Genomic DNA, 19,605 nt, shown 5'->3' on the forward strand with positions numbered 1-19,605 from the left:
TAGTTGATGCACAAATTCAATACCCTGATAAAGAGGTTGACTGGCAAAAAGTATTTTATGTATTTTGAAAATATAAAAATACTCATCTTAAATGTATTTAAATACAAATTACATTTGATTTTTTCCAAAGGCTTTAAAATACAAAATAGTGTTTTGTATTTCAAGTATCTGAAATACTGCCCCTGTGTGTATATATATATATATATATATATATATATATATATATATATATATATATATATATATATATATATATTAATCATCTTTGTGTGTATGTAGTTGTGTTTGTTAAGGCTAGCATCACTGTTAGGAACTGGGTTCATGAATGAATCTGTGTGTTGAAATTCATCTTTAAAGTGAACATACCATTCTTGCATTGACTTTTCTTGTTCTTTTTCTAGCCTGGTAAATGTCCAGTAGCTGACCAAATAAAACAATATATCTGCTCAAATTATTAAATTAATTCGTTTTTTAACCTGTGTCTTTGTAATTGCAGACACCAAGGGCGAAAAGAAACTTAAAGTTTCTTTCTAGAAACATTGAGCAGCTGAAAAGAAGAAAGCAAAGACACATTGTAGGTTACGCTTAGATTTATGTAGTGATCGTCAATCATTACTGCCATTTGATTTTTCTCCTATAACAAAAGAAAATGAACAAATCATTTTGATTTATTTTAAAGCGTGCAAGTATATGCTTTGTTTACTGTGTTATGTTTGCTAACTTGCAAATCAATAAATATTTATTGTCTGCATCCACTAATATCATTGTTGGCTAGTTAAATAATATAATAATTCATAATATCTAGGGCTGCAACTACGATAATCCATTAATCTGTCGATTATTCCTGATGGATACTTCCAGCAGGATAATGCACAGTCACAAAGCTCAAATCATCTCAGATCATCAGTTCACTAACACTCAAGTGTCCTCTAATAAAGTGGCTGGTGAGTGTGTGTGTATGTGTATGCATCTATAATAGAGTAGTTAACATCTAATAATGAAGAAATTAAATAGAACTAATAAAATATATTATTTTATTATAATATTGCTACACCAATGCAGTTTAGAGCTTGTTTTTTTAATGAATCACTATGGAGTATAGTTCAGTTGTATTAATAAAAGACAATTTTGCACTTATTTCATCTGTTAACTCTCACTCATTCCTGCTCGCTCATTAGTCTGGGGGTGGGGGCGTTTAATCGATGTCTGTAAATTTGGGGACATCTGAATAATGCTAGTGGTATATTGGCTCACAAAATTAGACCACAATCAGACCAAATCATTATGGAATAAAACAATTTAAGAGATAATTGCAACTTTTTATCTCACAGTTATAAACTTGCAATTACAAAAAATAAAGAATTGCAAGATATAAACTTGCAATTCTGAGAAAAGTCTGACTTCTATTTATTTTTTAACTTTTATTTTACATTTCTGACATTATATTTCGCAACTGCGAGTTTATATCACACAGTTCTGAGAAAAAAAGTCAGAATTGCGAGATGTAAACTCACAATTGCATGAAAAAAGTAAGAATTGTAAGATAATTACCCTAGTCCTTTTTTATTCTATGGCGTGAACAAGCTTCTATACTAATTTGTCCAGATTTTTGTTCAGTCAAATTGTTTCTAGAATGAGAATGCTTGTAATAGCAAGTTGCATGTCAAGGCTGGACATTGTAACGAATGGATAGAGAGGACAATAGCAAGTAAAACAGATCTTTATTAGAATGTATAGCACCAGTCTCAGAGTGAATAGGAAGGCAGACAAAGTTCTCAGTAATGTTGGAAGATCGCAGATGCAGTTCACAAGAGAGGTGTGTAGATCACAAGATCCTTCTCAGTGCGATGGTAATCTCCGATGATGATGATGATGGCAAGGCAGCGCAGGCTTGCATGGACAACTCGATCCGATGGTCAGACGTGAAGTGATGAACCCAGTGTCGGTGAAGAGTGAAGACATAAACTGCAACAGCGAACTTCCAGACGAAGACAAAGCAGGAGACACGAGGAGCCGAAGAAACAGGAACACAACAGGCAACATCCACAAAACAACGATCTGACAAACACAAGACGCATAAGGTGAGTATAAATAGGCAGTGGTAATGCACAACACCTGTCGCTGATTCCCCCGGAGGATAATCAGCGACCACGCCCACACACACACACATTCATTCACAAATACACACACACAGCGCAAGGAAGTGTCAATGAATTCCTCAACCGTGACAGACATGCCTTGTTCTTAAGCCTTGATTGAATGCTGTTGTTGCAGATAATGTAATGGTTTTACAATATGCACACAAAGTCATTTTATCTTGATCTTTAATATGGTTTTAAGGGAGCAGAGCCATTGTGATGGAAAGCCAGTTTGGTCCACGGAGGAAGGGCGTTCAACCTAAAAAAGGGTCAGAGCAAGAAACGAATTAAAACATACTCTACAAAGCCAAGACAGGTATTACACCCAGCTCCCCACAGAGAAAGCTCACCTGTACCATGACGTGGACACTGCAAACCTGCCTCCACTTCCAGAGCAGATCTGCTTTGCAGAGGAAGAACAAAATGAAGATGAAGAGGAAGAGACAGAGGAGCTGGACAGTGAAGCCATGCAGGACGTCACGATGGAGGATGGGGCGTCCCTACCCTCTCGACTACACCCGCTCGTGGCAGAGAAGATCTGTGAGTTGGTAGCACAAGGTCATAACCAAGTTTACACTGTCCGCAAGCAGCTCAGGTATGACTCAGATGGTTTCAAATCTCCTTTGTTTTATTTGCTGGAAAAATATTTACCGTTGCTTTGTCAGAGGAAGTGCCTGAGAGACACAGTCTGTGTTACTTTCCCACTGTCAATGACATCAAGAACCACATCCATGAGGCTCAGAAAGCTCTTCAGCTGACGGCGGGACCACCGGCTACCTCAGATACAGAAAACATGTTTGTAAAGCATTAGATTGGTGAGCACAAATATGCCAACCATTTTCTGTAGTAAGCATTTATTTTGATGTTTTTGATGTTGTTGTTGCAGTGGAAAGCAGAGGCTAATAACCTGCTTCCAGAGACTTTGACCCTGACTCCTGCTACTGTGGATGGTAAAATACTGTTGAGATATTGTTTGAAATCCGACATACATTATTTAAACAATAATCTTGGAATCATTCAATACAATTTAGAGAGCAGAGGAAAGGTCCTGCCTCAAAAAGAAAGCACATACCTGTAGTCCAAGTATAAGCATTGTTTACCCTGCCACAGAATCTAGTGTACTGCTGTTATATTGCCAGTGTCCCCTCAGAAGGAAGGACTCTTGGAAGAGAGTGACACTCTTTCTCCAGAGGCTGTGCAGCTCTTCAGCTCTCTCACCTCACTGCAGCCCAAGATCTTTGCACATCTCCAGGTGACCCTGTCCTGAAATGATCATTTTTTATATGGATCTATTCATTCATGATGTATTATTGCATACATTTTTTATGCATACATTTTGCATACATTTTATTTTACATTTTGCATACAATGTATTAATGCATACATTTTTTAAGTTTTTAATTTCTGAATAAATGCAAAAAGTTTCAGGGTGATCAACTGTTCTGATAGTATAAGTGAAGAAACAAACATCCATTAAAATTAAATGCTTGAAAACCTGATTATGTAATCATTTTTTATACATTTTTGTTTTGAACTTTTTGTTAATGTTCCCATTAACTTATGAAAACGTTATTTCATGGCTTTCAAAACCTCTAGTTTTAAACATTTTAAAAACATTTGTTGGTTAATGCGAACGTTAAGGGAACATTCAATTTTATAATTTTGCAAACATTATGTGAAGGTTACTTTTGAATGTTCTCTGAACACAAGTTGAAACATTTAAAAAAATGTTAGATAAACATCCAACTAAAATATTTCAGAAAAAAAACTCATTGTTTTTGTGCTAAAGTTTTAAAAATGTTATTTAAAAACATATAACTTTGAACAAATGTTCTATTAACGTTAATGGAAGAATGTTTGTTCATAAAAACTTGCCTGGCTTCATTTGTGAGAATGTTCCCTGTTGCCTGGGACAAACCTGGTGGGCAAACTTATCCTTTAAGAGTGCTCTCCTCTTGTCTGATAGGCCATCCAGATACAGCCTGCCTTGTGTCCAGCTGAAGACACTGCCCAACCTACACCCCCACCACCACCAGAAGCCCCAGAGCTGTCCAGCCCTGCACCTCCACAGCCTGTTCTGCTGAGTCCGTCCCAGTTCCTCCAGTCAAGTGGCAGTGCTGGTGAAAGCATATCTCTGTGTGACCCCCCCGACCCTGCTCGGCATGAGCCAGCCGGTGAGTGTGACCTCGGTGACTAATGCCGGAGCTGAAGGTGGCATCACACAGATCTTGTTGGAGGACGGACAGGCCATTCCAGTCCAGATTGTGGACCCTGCAAGCATAGGTAAGTACATGGCACCACAGAAATAAAAATAAAAAAATCTAAATTTAACCAATTAGAATCATGAAAATAACGTATAAACCTGTTGTTTGTTGTTATTGTTCAGCTTTGACTCCCTCAGCAGACGACACTTCAGTTAAATAGGAGAGTGGGAAATCTATGGATGTGTCAGCAGAAATACAACAACGAGAAAAGAAAACTAATGTCCATTTCTGTGACAACAGCGATTGACGATTGAGCTCTTTGACCAATGGAGGACTGATTCATTGTTTCAAGTACAGTATTATGATAACATGAACTCATGCAATATTGATTTGTATTATTATTTGTTTCCATTTCCCATTATTGCTATTTTAATTTATTACAGTGGTGACTGGAGAAAAAAAAACAATTTCTCAAAAGTATGAATGAGATCAAAATTAAATATTTAAAGCTAAATGTTTTCTGTTGCATTCTATTCACACAAAAAACTATTTCACATCTTTTTATAAGAATATCTTATGAGTATTTCTGCATGTATTTCTACCCTTTGAATAGAAGCCTAAAGGTGGGCATACACTGTGCGATGTCTGTGCGATTTCAGCAAGGAACCTACTCACACTGAACGAGTAGATCGCATGCGATGTAAAGCCAAAGCTCAGGATTTATGTGCTCACACTGTACGGTCCGAACGTCGAGCTGCGACTTGACTGCTCACACTATACGTGTGAAATATGCGCGAATCAGCGCGATAAATCCTCGTGCTGGGTTGCGCCTATGGAAGATATCATGTAGCCTATCCAGAGATATTGTCAAAACAAGCATCAGCTATCAATATCAAGAAGATTTAGCATTTCCAATTTATATATTAAACTATTAGTAGGCTAGTATTATTGTATTATTATTATTATTATTAGGGAAGGCCTATAGGCTATTAAAGTGATAGGCTACTATAATTAAATTGCCACGCAACAATTTCATAGCGCATCACCGCATAACCAACGCGCTGTGAGGATAATAAAATATTACATAGAAGCTTACTTCTCCGCATTAAAAATTGTCTAAAACATTTAGGTCGATTACAATGAATTATACATATAATTAATTATTAACAGTCTATAATATGTCCGAACACTGCAATAATTCATCAATGAAAATTAAAAACAGCTTTATTTCAAAAACATTTTTTAACAATAAAAGAGGCAAAGTGTAGCCTACATCGCAGGTGGCTTGGAAGAAGTGGGTAATGGTTAATCCATTTTGCAACACGAACTGGAGGTAAGCAACAGTAATTTGTAGCTTTGAACTACAGAACTTAAAGATCTCCCTTTTTTCGTTTTTTTTTTTTTTTTTTTTTTTTTTTTTGCTGCAGATGAAACTGTTTGCTCAGGCGCAGTGAGGGAAAAAACACTGAGTTTAGGGCAGTCGGTTCGTAGCTCTGCTTCAACTGTGCGATATAGTCACGAGGAGCGACCAAAATTTCTAACATGCCAGAAATTCATCCGACCATCCGATTGCCGGTCGTGAGAGGTTAATCGCCTCTCTTTTCCCCCTGTACACTGCACGAACACTGCACGACAAACGACGCACGACAAAGCTGAAAATCGGCCCGACCCGGAAAAGAGTCGCACGAGTCAGAATTCGGCTCAAAATCGGACGAAAATCGCACAGTGTATGCCCGCCTTAATGGATCCTTGCGGTGGACTTTTTAAAGTCCCCCTGTGGTGAAATTCAAGTTTTTAATGTTTATTGTCAGGAATCAGTCAGGCTCATTCACATCCACAACACAAAGATCACACTCACCCGAATACTAATCACCTGCACCTGTCATCAATCCCAGCAATCACTGAGCACTACAAAGGAACACACCTCACCTCCAGTCCCTGTCGAACCTTGAACTAGGAAAGACCCACTAACCTGCTCTCTGTGCATTTCAGACTATTGTTCCCAAACTGTTCCAGTCTGTTTCCACAGTACATCCTTGTGATACTTACCTGTGATACTTGTGATACTTACCTGTTTAACTCGTCCTGAGATCCCACATTCTCCTTGGTGTCCATGCTCTGTGTTCCTTGGATTGTGTTTCATGCCACATTCAAGCCTGCCGTTATCTACGAGAGAAAAGACGATCATTCATCAATGTTATTCTCACAGTATCTGTTTGTGCATCTGAATTTACCTTCTGTCCAACGAAAGCTTCATTAAAAGTTATTCTGAATCCTTCTAACCTTGTTATCTGAGTGTACATCCTGACATTTATATGTCTGTGGTGTTTTTAATATGCTTTAAGACAAACCATGTGCAAATTCATAAGTCAGCAACACTGCTGAGTGTTTTCCGCTTAAAACTGCAGTGAAACACAAACTACCGTGTAACCAATCAGATCAACGTGATTGTCAATGAGTGCATATCTGAGCTGGTTAATTTGCATATTCATAGAACCGGTATACTAAATGAGGCAAGGGTGTAGAGTTACAATCGAGCTATTTTTCAAGGACAAAACAGAAGAACAGTGTCTGTTTATGAAGTTCAGATTACTGTGATAGTGTTTACCTGTGAATAGTGATTGTTGTATTTTAATCATTTTCTCTGCTTACCTGTATATGATCATGTGCCTGAATTTAGAAGAGAATTATTTCATATTTATCATACATATACAAGAATGTAAGAAATGATAATATTAGCATTCCTCTGATTTAATTGGCCGAATGCTTTTACAAAAATGCTGAAGAAAGAATGCAGCCTTTGCTAATATTAAACTTTTTTACCTTGTTCTGTTCGATCGGTTGCTTCCATTGATCCATTGATGACTTCCACAAATAATCAGTTTTCCTTGAATCATGAATTTTCTTCCATTCCGGTACCGCTGATGTTGTTGTCGTTGTAACAAGACAGTGATCTTCTGCCAGGAACATCAGGTCAATCTTCTGCTGTCCAGAATCAGGTGGTTTGTCTTCGTCTGGCATCTCAGCTGAGACCTGTCCACTATGGGTGACCCTAGCAGTAGTTGTGAAGTACCAGTGGCGTAGCTCTCAGCATCACTGATGCACACAAGCCCTCACAGCACGTCAAGCTGCAAACCGTGTGAGGGACCCTAACCTTCCCTAACCTAAGCAACCGCATATCAACCAACTAGGCTACTCTAAACATCCTGACAACCACATAGCAATGCATGAAAAACCAGTCTAGTCCAGCAACACGCTAACAACCGCGCAAAAAACCTTGGCAAACGCATGTCAACACACAAGAAACCATCCAAAACATCCCAACAACCGTGTAGCAAAACGCTAAAAACCACTTAGAACAACCTATGAGCAGCATATCAGTGCTTTGACAATCACCAAAAACATCCTGACAACCTCACAACAACAATGTGCAAAACACCTCTAGAAAATAAAACTTGACGTTACTCATAAAACTCTAAATTTACTCTACAAAATAAAACTTAAAACTATAAACTTGCTCTGTAACTATATACAGTATTTACATACAGGTCCCGCTGTGATACTCCGGGCTCCATGTGACACAGTGATGACTCAGTGTCTGGGCTTCTTTCTTCGGGGTTCCTCGGGCAGGGGCTCTTCACTGATGTCCACGTCGATTCGAGGAGCGAAGCTTCTGCTGGTTGTGGCGAAGCTCTCAGTGATCCGGACACGTCCATCAGGATGCTCCGTCTCCTCCAGTGAAGGGCGGTTGAGAGCCTCCCACAGTCGCTGCTTGATCTTCCGTCCAAGTTTAAGGCTGTAGGGACGCTGCCGGCCACTGCGTGTCTTCATCATGGGCTCCACCACAGAGCGGTAGATGTCCTGGTAGGCCTCTACGCTGTAGCCGTGGATGGAGACAGGCTCATCCTGCTGACGCGCGTCCACTGAAGAGCCTGAGACTGCTGGACGGATGGCTGGACGGATGTCAGGAAGGACAGCAGCGTTCTTCAAGTAGCGTTCTTCCAAACCCGTGGGTCTTCGAGCTTTGCCAGAGATGCAGCTGTAAGTGTGATCTGACCTGACCAACGTTACAGCTGCCAGCTGTGGAAGCTCACAAGGTTCCGGACTGGAAGAGACGCCCTCCTCCACCAATCCCCTCAGGCGTGTGGGAAGAGCCCTGATTCTTCGTGACCGACGCTGCTCCATGATAATGAATCAAGAAGTACCACAAATCACTAAGACTTACCAAATTGTAGAGTTGTGAAGAGCTTGCAGCAAGTGCGTTCAGGCTTCAAGGCTTCAGAAACAGTTGTGTTGATTTTTAATCTACTGGACTGACATAGAATGCTTGGGATCATTTAAATGTAAACATGTGAAAATATGTATTTAAATACAAATACAGTTTTTTTTCTATTTTGAAAATACACAAAATACATGTGAAATTGGCCATCCAGTGCAGGGAATGAAGAAACTACAGGCCTATTGACTTTTCATTCCTGCCACACCTCTGCCCTTTCTTTCTTTCTTTCTTTCTTTCTTTCTTTCTTTCTGGCAATTACAAATAAATGTATGCAAAATAGCAGCCATTTATATACTTATTTCTGGTTACAATGTAGTCTATTACTTTTTGATTATTATTTTTTATGTACAATAAAACTAAAAGCTGAAGATTTTTCTGGAGTATCATTCATCAGTGCTTCTTTTTCCACTCCAACGTTCCAATTATTCCTGCCCACTAAAAGCTGCACGGATATTTGCTTACTCCACAAATAGGCCCATCTATGTAAACGATTTAGAAAAAGTTCCATCAATTCAAACTTTATATCATCGCTATGATATGTAGTGTCATATCACCCAGCCCTAACATGATAAAAATCAACCATTCTTTCTTTTATTCTTTCATGTTAACTGAAGTGAATAATGCACTATTTTAACTTTAATCAACAAGTAGAATTGATCATGACATTCTCACCTTATAAATAAAATAAAAATAAAAAAAAATCGCTGATCCAATGTTGAGCTAGTAAATGTCTGAACTAGTTGATGCACAAATTCAATACCCTGATAAAGAGGTTGACTGGCAAAAAGTATTTTATGTATTTTGAAAATATAAAAATACTCATCTTAAATGTATTTAAATACAAATTACATTTGATTTTTTCCAAAGGCTTTAAAATACAAAATAGTATTTTGTATTTCAAGTATCTGAAATACTGCCCCTGTGTATATATATATATATATATATATATATATATATATATATATATATATATATATATATCATCTTTGTGTGTATGTAGTTGTGTTTGTTAAGGCTAGCATCACTGTTAGGAACTGGGTTCATGAATGAATCTGTGTGTTGAAATTCATCTTTAAAGTGAACATACCATTCTTGCATTGACTTTTCTTGTTCTTTTTCTAGCCTGGTAAATGTCCAGTAGCTGACCAAATAAAACAATATATCTGCTCAAATTATTAAATTAATTCGTTTTTTAACCTGTGTCTTTGTAATTGCAGACACCAAGGGCGAAAAGAAACTTAAAGTTTCTTTCTAGAAACATTGAGCAGCTGAAAAGAAGAAAGCAAAGACACATTGTAGGTTACGCTTAGATTTATGTAGTGATCGTCAATCATTACTGCCATTTGATTTTTCTCCTATAACAAAAGAAAATGAACAAATCATTTTGATTTATTTTAAAGCGTGCAAGTATATGCTTTGTTTACTGTGTTATGTTTGCTAACTTGCAAATCAATAAATATTTATTGTCTGCATCCACTAATATCATTGTTGGCTAGTTAAATAATATAATAATTCATAATATCTAGGGCTGCAACTACGATAATCCATTAATCTGTCGATTATTCCTGATGGATACTTCCAGCAGGATAATGCACAGTCACAAAGCTCAAATCATCTCAGATCATCAGTTCACTAACTCTCAAGTGTCCTCTAATAAAGTGGCTGGTGAGTGTGTGTGTATGTGTATGCATCTATAATAGAGTAGTTAACATCTAATAATGAAGAAATTAAATAGAACTAATAAAATATATTATTTTATTATAATATTGCTACACCAATGCAGTTTAGAGCTTGTTTTTTTAATGAATCACTATGGAGTATAGTTCAGTTGTATTAATAAAAGACAATTTTGCACTTATTTCATCTGTTAACTCTCACTCGTTCCTGCTCGCTCATTAGTCTGGGGGTGGGGGCGTTTAATCGATGTCTGTAAATTTGGGGACATCTGAATAATGCTAGTGGTATATTGGCTCACAAAATTAGACCACAATCAGACCAAATCATTATGGAATAAAACAATTTAAGAGATAATTGCAACTTTTTATCTCACAGTTATAAACTTGCAATTACAAAAAATAAAGAATTGCAAGATATAAACTTGCAATTCTGAGAAAAGTCTGACTTCTATTTATTTTTTAACTTTTATTTTACATTTCTGACATTATATTTCGCAACTGCGAGTTTATATCACACAGTTCTGAGAAAAAAAGTCAGAATTGCGAGATGTAAACTCACAATTGCATGAAAAAAGTAAGAATTGTAAGATAATTACCCTAGTCCTTTTTTATTCTATGGCGTGAACAAGCTTCTATACTAATTTGTCCAGATTTTTGTTCAGTCAAATTGTTTCTAGAATGAGAATGCTTGTAATAGCAAGTTGCATGTCAAGGCTGGACATTGTAACGAATGGATAGAGGGGACAATAGCAAGTAAAACAGATCTTTATTAGAATGTATAGCACCAGTCTCAGAGTGAATAGGAAGGCAGACAAAGTTCTCAGTAATGTTGGAAGATCGCAGATGCAGTTCACAAGAGAGGTGTGTAGATCACAAGATCCTTCTCAGTGCGATGGTAATCTCCGATGATGATGATGATGGCAAGGCAGCGCAGGCTTGCATGGACAACTCGATCCGATGGTCAGACGTGAAGTGATGAACCCAGTGTCAGTGAAGAGTGAAGACATAAACTGCAACAGCGAACTTCCAGACGAAGACAAAGCAGGAGACACGAGGAGCCGAAGAAACAGGAACACAACAGGCAACATCCACAAAACAACGATCTGACAAACACAAGACGCATAAGGTGAGTATAAATAGGCAGTGGTAATGCACAACACCTGTCGCTGATTCCCCCGGAGGATAATCAGCGACCACGCCCACACACACACACATTCATTCACAAATACACACACACAGCGCAAGGAAGCGTCAATGAATTCCTCAACCGTGACAGACATGCCTTGTTCTTAAGCCTTGATTGAATGCTGTTGTTGCAGATAATGTAATGGTTTTACAATATGCACACAAAGTCATTTTATCTTGATCTTTAATATGGTTTTAAGGGAGCAGAGCCATTGTGATGGAAAGCCAGTTTGGTCCACGGAGGAAGGGCGTTCAACCTAAAAAAGGGTCAGAGCAAGAAACGAATTAAAACATACTCTACAAAGCCAAGACAGGTATTACACCCAGCTCCCCACAGAGAAAGCTCACCTGTACCATGACGTGGACACTGCAAACCTGCCTCCACTTCCAGAGCAGATCTGCTTTGCAGAGGAAGAACAAAATGAAGATGAAGAGGAAGAGACAGAGGAGCTGGACAGTGAAGCCATGCAGGACGTCACGATGGAGGATGGGGCGTCCCTACCCTCTCGACTACACCCGCTCGTGGCAGAGAAGATCTGTGAGTTGGTAGCACAAGGTCATAACCAAGTTTACACTGTCCGCAAGCAGCTCAGGTATGACTCAGATGGTTTCAAATCTCCTTTGTTTTATTTGCTGGAAAAATATTTACCGTTGCTTTGTCAGAGGAAGTGCCTGAGAGACACAGTCTGTGTTACTTTCCCACTGTCAATGACATCAAGAACCACATCCATGAGGCTCAGAAAGCTCTTCAGCTGACGGCGGGACCACCGGCTACCTCAGATACAGAAAACATGTTTGTAAAGCATTAGATTGGTGAGCACAAATATGCCAACCATTTTCTGTAGTAAGCATTTATTTTGATGTTTTTGATGTTGTTGTTGCAGTGGAAAGCAGAGGCTAATAACCTGCTTCCAGAGACTTTGACCCTGACTCCTGCTACTGTGGATGGTAAAATACTGTTGAGATATTGTTTGAAATCCGACATACATTATTTAAACAATAATCTTGGAATCATTCAATACAATTTAGAGAGCAGAGGAAAGGTCCTGCCTCAAAAAGAAAGCACATACCTGTAGTCCAAGTATAAGCATTGTTTACCCTGCCACAGAATCTAGTGTACTGCTGTTATATTGACAGTGTCCCCTCAGAAGGAAGGACTCTTGGAAGAGAGTGACACTCTTTCTCCAGAGGCTGTGCAGCTCTTCAGCTCTCTCACCTCACTGCAGCCCAAGATCTTTGCACATCTCCAGGTGACCCTGTCCTGAAATGATCATTTTTTATATGGATCTATTCATTCATGATGTATTATTGCATACATTTTTTATGCATACATTTTGCATACATTTTATTTTACATTTTGCATACAATGTATTAATGCATACATTTTTTAAGTTTTTAATTTCTGAATAAATGCAAAAAGTTTCAGGGTGATCAACTGTTCTGATAGTATAAGTGAAGAAACAAACATCCATTAAAATTAAATGCTTGAAAACCTGATTATGTAATCATTTTTTATACATTTTTGTTTTGAACTTTTTGTTAATGTTCCCATTAACTTATGAAAACGTTATTTCATGGCTTTCAAAACCTCTAGTTTTAAACATTTTAAAAACATTTGTTGGTTAATGCGAACGTTAAGGGAACATTCAATTTTATAATTTTGCAAACATTATGTGAAGGTTACTTTTGAATGTTCTCTGAACACAAGTTGAAACATTTAAAAAAATGTTAGATAAACATCCAACTAAAATATTTCAGAAAAAAAACTCATTGTTTTTGTGCTAAAGTTTTAAAAATGTTATTTAAAAACATATAACTTTGAACAAATGTTCTATTAACGTTAATGGAAGAATGTTTGTTCATAAAAACTTGCCTGGCTTCATTTGTGAGAATGTTCCCTGTTGCCTGGGACAAACCTGGTGGGCAAACTTATCCTTTAAGAGTGCTCTCCTCTTGTCTGATAGGCCATCCAGATACAGCCTGCCTTGTGTCCAGCTGAAGACACTGCCCAACCTACACCCCCACCACCACCAGAAGCCCCAGAGCTGTCCAGCCCTGCACCTCCACAGCCTGTTCTGCTGAGTCCGTCCCAGTTCCTCCAGTCAAGTGGCAGTGCTGGTGAAAGCATATCTCTGTGTGACCCCCCCGACCCTGCTCGGCATGAGCCAGCCGGTGAGTGTGACCTCGGTGACTAATGCCGGAGCTGAAGGTGGCATCACACAGATCTTGTTGGAGGACGGACAGGCCATTCCAGTCCAGATTGTGGACCCTGCAAGCATAGGTAAGTACATGGCACCACAGAAATAAAAATAAAAAAATCTAAATTTAACCAATTAGAATCATGAAAATAACGTATAAACCTGTTGTTTGTTGTTATTGTTCAGCTTTGACTCCCTCAGCAGACGACACTTCAGTTAAATAGGAGAGTGGGAAATCTATGGATGTGTCAGCAGAAATACAACAACGAGAAAAGAAAACTAATGTCCATTTCTGTGACAACAGCGATTGACGATTGAGCTCTTTGACCAATGGAGGACTGATTCATTGTTTCAAGTACAGTATTATGATAACATGAACTCATGCAATATTGATTTGTATTATTATTTGTTTCCATTTCCCATTATTGCTATTTTAATTTATTACAGTGGTGACTGGAGAAAAAAAAACAATTTCTCAAAAGTATGAATGAGATCAAAATTAAATATTTAAAGCTAAATGTTTTCTGTTGCATTCTATTCACACAAAAAACTATTTCACATCTTTTTATAAGAATATCTTATGAGTATTTCTGCATGTATTTCTACCCTTTGAATAGAAGCCTAAAGGTGGGCATACACTGTGCGATGTCTGTGCGATTTCAGCAAGGAACCTACTCACACTGAACGAGTAGATCGCATGCGATGTAAAGCCAAAGCTCAGGATTTATGTGCTCACACTGTACGGTCCGAACGTCGAGCTGCGACTTGACTGCTCACACTATACGTGTGAAATATGCGCGAATCAGCGCGATAAATCCTCGTGCTGGGTTGCGCCTATGGAAGATATCATGTAGCCTATCCAGAGATATTGTCAAAACAAGCATCAGCTATCAATATCAAGAAGATTTAGCATTTCCAATTTATATATTAAACTATTAGTAGGCTAGTATTATTGTATTATTATTATTATTATTAGGGAAGGCCTATAGGCTATTAAAGTGATAGGCTACTATAATTAAATTGCCACGCAACAATTTCATAGCGCATCACCGCATAACCAACGCGCTGTGAGGATAATAAAATATTACATAGAAGCTTACTTCTCCGCATTAAAAATTGTCTAAAACATTTAGGTCGATTACAATGAATTATACATATAATTAATTATTAACAGTCTATAATATGTCCGAACACTGCAATAATTCATCAATGAAAATTAAAAACAGCTTTATTTCAAAAACATTTTTTAACAATAAAAGAGGCAAAGTGTAGCCTACATCGCAGGTGGCTTGGAAGAAGTGGGTAATGGTTAATCCATTTTGCAACACGAACTGGAGGTAAGCAACAGTAATTTGTAGCTTTGAACTACAGAACTTAAAGATCTCCCTTTTTTCGTTTTTTTTTTTTTTTTTTTTTTTTTTTTTGCTGCAGATGAAACTGTTTGCTCAGGCGCAGTGAGGGAAAAAACACTGAGTTTAGGGCAGTCGGTTCGTAGCTCTGCTTCAACTGTGCGATATAGTCACGAGGAGCGACCAAAATTTCTAACATGCCAGAAATTCATCCGACCATCCGATTGCCGGTCGTGAGAGGTTAATCGCCTCTCTTTTCCCCCTGTACACTGCACGAACACTGCACGACAAACGACGCACGACAAAGCTGAAAATCGGCCCGACCCGGAAAAGAGTCGCACGAGTCAGAATTCGGCTCAAAATCGGACGAAAATCGCACAGTGTATGCCCGCCTTAATGGATCCTTGCGGTGGACTTTTTAAAGTCCCCCTGTGGTGAAATTCAAGTTTTTAATGTTTATTGTCAGGAATCAGTCAGGCTCATTCACATCCACAACACAAAGATCACACTCACCCGAATACTAATCACCTGCACCTGTCATCAATCCCAGCAATCACTGAGCACTACAAAGGAACACACCTCACCTCCAGTCCCTGTCGAACCTTGAACTAGGAAAGACCCACTAACCTGCTCTCTGTGCATTTCAGACTATTGTTCCCAAACTGTTCCAGTCTGTTTCCACAGTACATCCTTGTGATACTTACCTGTGATACTTGTGATACTTACCTGTTTAACTCGTCCTGAGATCCCACATTCTCCTTGGTGTCCATGCTCTGTGTTCCTTGGATTGTGTTTCATGCCACATTCAAGCCTGCCGTTATCTACGAGAGAAAAGACGATCATTCATCAATGTTATTCTCACAGTATCTGTTTGTGCATCTGAATTTACCTTCTGTCCAACGAAAGCTTCATTAAAAGTTATTCTGAATCCTTCTAACCTTGTTATCTGAGTGTACATCCTGACATTTATATGTCTGTGGTGTTTTTAATATGCTTTAAGACAAACCATGTGCAAATTCATAAGTCAGCAACACTGCTGAGTGTTTTCCGCTTAAAACTGCAGTGAAACACAAACTACCGTGTAACCAATCAGATCAACGTGATTGTCAATGAGTGCATATCTGAGCTGGTTAATTTGCATATTCATAGAACCGGTATACTAAATGAGGCAAGGGTGTAGAGTTACAATCAAGCTATTTTTCAAGGACAAAACAGAAGAACAGTGTCTGTTTATGAAGTTCAGATTACTGTGATAGTGTTTACCTGTGAATAGTAATTGTTGTATTTTAATCATTTTCTCTGCTTACCTGTATATGATCATGTGCCTGAATTTAGAAGAGAATTATTTCATATTTATCATACATATACAAGAATGTAAGAAATGATAATATTAGCATTCCTCTGATTTAATTGGCCGAATGCTTTTACAAAAATGCTGAAGAAAGAATGCAGCCTTTGCTAATATTAAACTTTTTTACCTTGTTCTGTTCGATCGGTTGCTTCCATTGATCCATTGATGACTTCCACAAATAATCAGTTTTCCTTGAATCATGAATTTTCTTCCATTCCGGTACCGCTGATGTTGTTGTCGTTGTAACAAGACAGTGATCTTCTGCCAGGAACATCAGGTCAATCTTCTGCTGTCCAGAATCAGGTGGTTTGTCTTCGTCTGGCATCTCAGCTGAGACCTGTCCACTATGGGTGACCCTAGCAGTAGTTGTGAAGTACCAGTGGCGTAGCTCTCAGCATCACTGATGCACACAAGCCCTCACAGCACGTCAAGCTGCAAACCGTGTGAGGGACCCTAACCTTCCCTAACCTAAGCAACCGCATATCAACCAACTAGGCTACTCTAAACATCCTGACAACCACATAGCAATGCATGAAAAACCAGTCTAGTCCAGCAACACGCTAACAACCGCGCAAAAAACCTTGGCAAACGCATGTCAACACACAAGAAACCATCCAAAACATCCCAACAACCGTGTAGCAAAACGCTAAAAACCACTTAGAACAACCTATGAGCAGCATATCAGTGCTTTGACAATCACCAAAAACATCCTGACAACCTCACAACAACAATGTGCAAAACACCTCTAGAAAATAAAACTTGACGTTACTCATAAAACTCTAAATTTACTCTACAAAATAAAACTTAAAACTATAAACTTGCTCTGTAACTATATACAGTATTTACATACAGGTCCCGCTGTGATACTCCGGGCTCCATGTGACACAGTGATGACTCAGTGTCTGGGCTTCTTTCTTCGGGGTTCCTCGGGCAGGGGCTCTTCACTGATGTCCACGTCGATTCGAGGAGCGAAGCTTCTGCTGGTTGTGGCGAAGCTCTCAGTGATCCGGACACGTCCATCAGGATGCTCCGTCTCCTCCAGTGAAGGGCGGTTGAGAGCCTCCCACAGTCGCTGCTTGATCTTCCGTCCAAGTTTAAGGCTGTAGGGACGCTGCCGGCCACTGCGTGTCTTCATCATGGGCTCCACCACAGAGCGGTAGATGTCCTGGTAGGCCTCTACGCTGTAGCCGTGGATGGAGACAGGCTCATCCTGCTGACGCGCGTCCACTGAAGAGCCTGAGACTGCTGGACGGATGGCTGGACGGATGTCAGGAAGGACAGCAGCGTTCTTCACGTAGCGTTCTTCCAAACCCGTGGGTCTTCGAGCTTTGCCAGAGATGCAGCTGTAAGTGTGATCTGACCTGACCAACGTTACAGCTGCCAGCTGTGGAAGCTCACAAGGTTCCGGACTGGAAGAAACGCCCTCCTCCACCAATCCCCTCAGGCGTGCGGGAAGAGCCCTGATTCTTCGTGACCGACGCTGCTCCATGATAATGAATCAAGAAGTACCACAAATCACTAAGACTTACCAAATTGTAGAGTTGTGAAGAGCTTGCAGCAAGTGCGTTCAGGCTTCAAGGCTTCAGAAACAGTTGTGTTGATTTTTAATCTACTGGACTGACATAGAATGCTTGGGATCATTTAAATGTAAACATGTGAAAATATGTATTTAAATACAAATACAGTATTTTGTATTTTGAAAATACACAAAATACATGTGAAATTGGCCATCCAGTGCAGGGAATGAAGAAACTACAGGCCTATTGACTTTTCATTCCTACCACACCTCTGCCCTTTCTTTCTTTCTTTCTTTCTTTCTTTCTTTCTTTCTTTCTTTCTTTCTTTCTTTCTTTCTTTCTTTCTTTCTGGCAATTACAAATAAATGTAAAATAGCAGCCATTTATATACTTATTTCTGGTTACAATGTAGTCTATTACTTTTTGATTATTATTTTTTATGTACAATAAAACTAAAAGCTGAAGATTTTTCTGGAGTATCATTCATCAGTGCTTCTTTTTCCACTCCAACGTTCCAATTATTCCTGCCCACTAAAAGCTGCACGGATATTTGCTTACTCCACAAATAGGCCCATCTATGTAAACGATTTAGAAAAAGTTTCATCAATTCAAACTTTATATCATCGCTATATGTAGTGTCATATCACCCAGCCCTAACATGATAAAAATTAACTATTCTTTCTTTTATTCTTTCATGTTAACTGAAGTGAATTATGCACTATTTTAACTTTAATCATCAAGTAGAATTGATCATGACATTTATATATATAAAAAAAAAATCGCTGATCCAATGTTGAGCTAGTAAATGTCTGAACTAGTTGATGCACAAAATCAATACCCTGATAAAGAGGTTGACTGGCAAAAAGTATTTTATGTATTTGGAAAATATAAAAATACTCATCTTAAATGTATTTAAATACAAATTACATTTGATTTTTTCCAAAGGCTTTAAAATACAAAATAGTATTTTGTATTTCAAGTAGGCCTATCTGAAATACTGCCCCTGTGTATGTATATATATATATATATATATATATATATATTAATCATCTTTGTGTGTATGTAGTTGTGTTTGTTAAGGCTAGCATCACTGTTAGGAACTGGGTTCATGAATGAATCTGTGTGTTGAAATTCATCTTTAAAGTGAACATACCATTCTTGCATTGACTTTTCTTGTTATTTTTCTAGCCTGGTAAATGTCCAGTAGCTGACCAAATAAAACAATATATCTGCTCAAATTATAAAATTAATTCGTTTTTTAACCTGTGTCTTTGTAATTGCAGACACCAAGGGCGAAAAGAAACTTAAAGTTTCTTTCTAGAAACATTGAGCAGCTGAAAAGAAGAAAGCAAAGACACATTGTAGGTTACGCTTAGATTTATGTAGTGATCGTCAATCATTACTGCCATTTGATTTTTCTCCTATAACAAAAGAAAATGAACAAATCATTTTGATTTATTTTAAAGCGTGCAAGTATATGCTTTGTTTACTGTGTTATGTTTGCTAACTTGCAAATCAATAAATATTTATTGTCTGCATCCACTAATATCATTGTTGGCTAATTAAATAATGTAATAATTCATAATATCTAGGGCTGCAACTACGATAATCCATTAATCTGTCGATTATTCCTGATGGATACTTCCAGCAGGATAATGCACAGTCACAAAGCTCAAATCATCTCAGATCATCAGTTCACTAACACTCA

The 19,605-nt window shown here is 38.4% G+C and overlaps 1 protein-coding gene and 2 pseudogenes across 4 annotated transcripts; 2 read left to right on the top strand and 1 right to left on the bottom strand.

Moving 5' to 3' along the window:
• The first annotated feature begins 1,912 nt into the window (after window positions 1-1,912).
• LOC311096979 (calcium-responsive transcription factor-like) lies at window positions 1,913-4,937 on the top strand (annotated as a pseudogene). Its single transcript has 6 exons — window positions 1,913-2,036; window positions 2,341-2,928; window positions 3,025-3,088; window positions 3,278-3,390; window positions 4,105-4,421; window positions 4,525-4,937. The product of its transcript is annotated as a calcium-responsive transcription factor-like (transcript).
• Window positions 2,575-8,794, bottom strand: LOC311097599 (uncharacterized protein). Of its 2 annotated transcripts, XR_014609286.1 has the most exons (3): window positions 7,889-8,794; window positions 2,790-2,911; window positions 2,575-2,676 (listed from the first exon to the last, which is right to left on the bottom strand). XR_014609286.1 is itself a non-coding variant. In XM_084137409.1 (2 exons), exon 1 carries the CDS (start codon window positions 8,525-8,527, stop codon window positions 7,934-7,936), a length of 594 nt encoding a protein of 197 aa, XP_083993535.1. In that variant the 5' UTR covers window positions 8,528-8,794; the 3' UTR covers window positions 2,661-2,911; window positions 7,889-7,933. The 2 variants fall into 2 exon arrangements, 1 of the variants encoding a protein (XP_083993535.1); XM_084137409.1 differs by having other exon boundaries at window positions 2,661-2,911.
• Window positions 8,795-11,254: 2,460 nt separating this feature from the next.
• On the top strand, window positions 11,255-14,279 carry LOC311096980 (calcium-responsive transcription factor-like; annotated as a pseudogene). The gene is made up of 6 exons: window positions 11,255-11,378; window positions 11,683-12,270; window positions 12,367-12,430; window positions 12,620-12,732; window positions 13,447-13,763; window positions 13,867-14,279. The product of its transcript is annotated as a calcium-responsive transcription factor-like (transcript).
• The last annotated feature ends 5,326 nt before the right edge of the window (window positions 14,280-19,605 follow it).

This window comes from Abramis brama, assembly GCF_963993115.1.
Source record: "Abramis brama genome assembly, chromosome: 15".
NCBI classification, from domain to species: domain Eukaryota; kingdom Metazoa; phylum Chordata; class Actinopteri; order Cypriniformes; family Leuciscidae; genus Abramis; species Abramis brama.

Coding starts and splice junctions, on each gene's coding strand:
- LOC311097599 (XM_084137409.1), bottom strand. CDS start 8,527: ATGGAGCAGCGTCGGTCACGAAGAATCAGGGCTCTTCCCACACGCCTG.